At 51.7% G+C, this 4,705-nt stretch overlaps 1 gene segment (V, D, J or C); it reads left to right on the plus strand.

The window, feature by feature from the left end:
- Positions 1–321: 321 nt before the first annotated feature.
- Positions 322–890, plus strand: LOC119525031. The segment is given in 2 exon segments: positions 322–367; positions 603–890. Coding segments are annotated over 2 exon segments (315 nt in total).
- The last annotated feature ends 3,815 nt before the right edge of the window (positions 891–4,705 follow it).

Genomic DNA, 4,705 nt, shown 5'->3' on the forward strand with positions numbered 1-4,705 from the left:
CTAGGCACTTCAGTGGCCTGCTCCACCCAGGAGGGAAGCCAGGACAAGGACTGAGGGTGGAGATGAGCCCAGACTCCTGGGACCAGTGGAGGGAGGAGGATGTAGGGACTGAGGGTGGGTCTGCAGGAGCTAACCCTCCCCTCTCTGTGTCCCTGGGGGATGATCCCTTCCCTGAAAGCCACAAAGCTCCCTCAGCAGCCACCCAGAGCTTGTGCTGATTTGCATAACCAGAAGCTTTCTACAGCCAGGGGATAAGAGAGGCCTGGGGGAAAGCAGCCCATGCTTGGGGCCTCAGGGAGCAGATCTAGGGGCACCTCCACCATGGCCTGGACCCCTCTCCTCCTCACCCTCCTGGCTCACTGCACAGGTGCTACAATCCAGGATCTTGCCCAGTGCTCACTGCTGTGCTCACTGTGCTGAGAGCCCCAGAGGATGCTGTACCTGGGATAGAGGGGGCAGATTATAGGGCAACTTCACAGGGGGCAACATGAAGGGGCTCCCTGTAGGGTCACAGGATCCTGGAGATCAATCCAACAAGGCAGGTGTGGTGATCTGGGGATGAGGCCCTCACTTCAGCCCATGTCTCCTTTCCTCTCTTGCAGGTTCTGTGGCCTCCTATGAGGTGACCCAGCCATGCTCAGTGTCAGTGGCCCTGGGACAGACAGCCAGGCTCACCTGTGGGGGAGAAAATACTGGAAATAAAGCTGTTCACTGGTACCAGCATATGCCATGCCAGGCCCCTGTGCTGCTCATCTATACTGATAAAAACCGGCCCTCGGGGATCCCTGACCGATTCTCTGGCTCCAACTCAGGAAACATGGCCACCCTGACCATCAGTGGGGTCCAGGCTGGGGACGAGGCTGACTATTAATGTCAGGCAGCAGACAGTAGTGCTGCCCACAGTGACACAGGCAGATGGAGAAGTGAGACTAAAACCTTTTCCCCTATCTGGGTCTTTCTCTCCCTCAAGCCCAGGAAGGCTTAGCACAAAAAATGGGCTGGCCTGGCCCTGCTCACCCAGACCTGAGCTCCCAGGCTGCCCTGGCTGCCAAAGGCTCCCCACCCTCTGAGTTCCCACCCAGGCCCATGAGTCTGAAGCACATTGGGGAAACAAAGCTGGGTCACCCTTTGGAGACCCCAGATTGGGTCCAGGACCAGAGGCACCCAGCAGACTCAGGGGCCCATGAGATGTGTGTGGTCAAGGGGATGAGGGGGGCAATGGTGGATTTCCTACCCCCTACCTGACAGTCTCCAGCCCAAGGGAACAAGGTAATGGAGGAGACTAAAGTCAACAGGGACTTACATGTCCCTGCCCAGGGGCACCATCCTGGGGGCCCCAAAGAGCTAGTGAGCAGCTGCCAAGATCCCCTGATTTACTGCCTGGAGACTCCTCCTCCCCACACCTGAGCACACATCCCTCCTGCACAAAGTTCACTTAGCAGTCTGAAATTGTTTTGAATCCAAGTCCTCTTCCAGTTTGCTCCAGTGGCCCCTCCCTCCCTGCACTGGTCAGACTGGGCAGAAACTCTCCACATAGTGTTTTCTCCTCTCCTCCCTGTTTACATTCCTGGGAGATGGAGACAAACATCCTTGTCCTCTCTGGGCCTCAACTTCTTTACTGTAAACTGATCAGGTCATTTATAGTTATCAAGTGGCATCCTCCCACCACCCTCAGAAATCTGGTGATTGAGCAATCCAAAATTTACTAGCACATGGGAGAATAAACTCTGATGGTCTTAGTAACGTCTCACAAGGGGGTGGGGGCTCTTTATAGGGTCTGGGGATCTGCATTTGGGTGACTGAAGGCAGTTTGATCATGGGAGGACATTGACTAGAATCAGATCACATCTGTGACATAGGAGCATCAGATTGGAGGACATGGTGAACTGTAAGTGAGTCTTGATAATTCATTTTAACCTGATAACTAAGCTGTTTGCCCAGGTCTGAACTCTTTTCTCAGGGGAGAAAGTTATTTAATCTGGATAGCTGGTCAATTTTGAGCAACCTGCTAGAGCAAATAGTGACATTACAGTTAGTTTACATCCATATTCTCCTCAGAAAAAGTTCCCAGAAGTAATAATGTAGACATGTTAAACTGGAATCTAAGTCTTCAGAACCAAAAGGATGAAAAGTGAAAGTGAAAATGCAAGATGTTAATAATTCCTGGAGGAACAGGGACCTAAACATCCCCAGGTGCAGGGCTGGGAGATGTTGAGTCTCCTTTCCCTGTCTCTTGGGATCTCATCCTGCACTTTGATAGAAGAGGCCATGGAAGGGGCCCCCAAAGAAGGTGTCTTGGGGGATGTATAGCAGATGAATGAAATGGACTTCCCTGGGTCCTGGGCTCCCTGGCTGGCTGTGCCTTGTGATGTGTTGATGCCTGTGCCGGTTTGAATGTATTATGTACCCCAGAAAAAGCCATATTCTTTGATGCAATCTTGTGGGGCAGACATAATAGTGGGGATTAAGTTGGAAAGTTCGGATTAGGTTGTTTGCATGGAGATGCGCCCCACCCAACTGTAGATGATAACTGATGGGATATTTCCATGGAAGCGTGGCCCCACCCATTCAGGGTGGGCCTTGATCAGTGGAGCCATATAAACGTGCTGACTCAGGGAGATGGAACTGAGTGCAGCTGTGAGTGACAGTTTGAAGAGGAGCAAGCTTGCTGGAGAGGAACATCCTGGGAGAAAGCCATTTTGAAACCAGAACTTTGGAGCAGATGCCAGCCACGTGCCTTCCCAGCTAACAGAGGTTTTCCAGATGCCATTGGCTATCTTCCAGTGAAGGTACGCGATTACTGATGTGTTATCTTGGACACTTTATGGCCTTAAGACTGTAATTGTATAGCCAAATAAACCCCCTTTTTATAAAAGCCAATCCATCTCTGGTGTTTTGCATTCCGCAGCATTAGCAAACTAGAACAATGCCTGACTTCCCTAGCCCTGGACCTTCTGCTCTGTCTCCTCTCAAGCCCCTTCCTGCCTCTGCAGAAGCCACCTCTGTGTCCTGTGATCCTCTACTTCCTCTCTCATCTCCATCATATCCCCTCCCCAAACTGTCACCAGCATCCAGCTCCTGCCCTCTGCACCCTCCCAGGCTCTCCCTCTGCTCCATGTCCAGCCCTGCATGGGGCCCTGGCCCCCTTCCTGTCAGAAGTGTATGTTCCCAACAGATGCCATCCCAGGGGAATCTTAGCAAACACCTGCTGACGTGTCAGATGTCTGGACAGGCACAAGGAGATTGGCCTGAGTCCAGGTCCGTCTCTGATGCCCCATGACCAAGCCCAGCAGGATGTCCCAGGAGAACCTCCCAGCAAGTCCAGCACCACCTGAGGCTCAGATGAGAACCTCTGTAGTGAATCCTTGGGGCTTCCTCCAGGCTGCACTTCATTGCACATGCCCCATCTCCTTAAATGTGCAATGTCCTTATTGACCCATCTCATATTGAATCCTGGTTGTTGCTTCTGTTTATCCCTTGAATTGGATAATCAGGTTGGCAAAGGAAAACTCTGAGACAAATTGAACATTTAGAAAAGATTGATTTGTTCATTCTTTCTTTTATCTTGGTTGCAACACTTACAGCATTCTTTTAACAGAGAGGATTAAAGAGAAGTCAGAATCATCGGTTAATTTACCCTATTCTTGATGGAAATATCCTTGGTCCTCACATGAGCACATCCATAAAGGTGCTTTCCACCTGCAGGGGGCAGTGTTGCAATAGAATTCCCCTTGGGAAGACAACACCTGGCAGGAAGTGGGGCTGAGGCATGGACTCATTTATCACAAGCTGTGAAACTGCAGTTTGCAGGGGAGAGACCTCCTCCTTCTTTTGAGGACAACCTGTGGGGCTGAAAGAGGGGTTTGGAGAAGTAGTCCCCTCCCTCATCATTTCCCTCATGTCTGGGCCCATCTTGGCCACTCTGGGAACCATCTACAGCAGCACCTACTTACGTGAATTCAACCTATCAAAGCCTCTTCCTTCCTAGGCACATGAGAGAGGCCTGACAGCTGGTCAACCACTCAGCTGTCTCCAGGGGAGTGAGGCCAATGGTGTCTTCACCAATGCAAGACTGTCCTGTATCTGTGATGCACCCTGTGACCCCATGAGCTCCTGGGTCTGGTGCCCTCACCCTATTCCATCTGAATTAGCTCACCTCTGCTTTGCCCTCTGTGGAGCCTTTGCTAATATCTGGGCTGGTGGATAGCAAGGAGCCAGGAGGAGTTTGCATGGAATAAGTCAGACAAGGGATAAGACTGAGCTTGGGGGCAGGGGCCTCTCAGTGCAGCCTCAGAAGAAAGAGCTCTGAGGCCTCTTCATCAGGCTCCCTAAATTTTTAGACAGAATTTAGGGAAAGGTTCACACAGAACCTGACTTGCTCATCTTGTCTCAGAAGAACATGATCCTCTCTGGGCCTGCCAGAGCCTCCTGCTCACAGGCTAGTGTGGTTTCCCAATAGTTGTTTCCTTCTGGGGCCCCCCAAGGAGGACACAGTGCAGCCCTGCCCATCAGCCTCCTCTAAGCACAAGAGTCAGCTCAGGGATAATGGGAGCAGATAGGAAGTGGGTCCTAATTTGTGTGACCAGCTCCTCTTTTGGTGAGGCAAATCAGAGAGGCCCAGGTCCATTGGGGACATCAGGAGCTATGTCCACCATGGCCTGGACTCATATCCTCCTCATGCTCCTCTCCAACTGCACGGGTAGGG

This window comes from Choloepus didactylus, assembly GCF_015220235.1.
Source record: "Choloepus didactylus isolate mChoDid1 chromosome 23 unlocalized genomic scaffold, mChoDid1.pri SUPER_23_unloc3, whole genome shotgun sequence".
In the NCBI taxonomy this organism is placed as follows: Eukaryota; Metazoa; Chordata; class Mammalia; order Pilosa; family Megalonychidae; genus Choloepus; species Choloepus didactylus.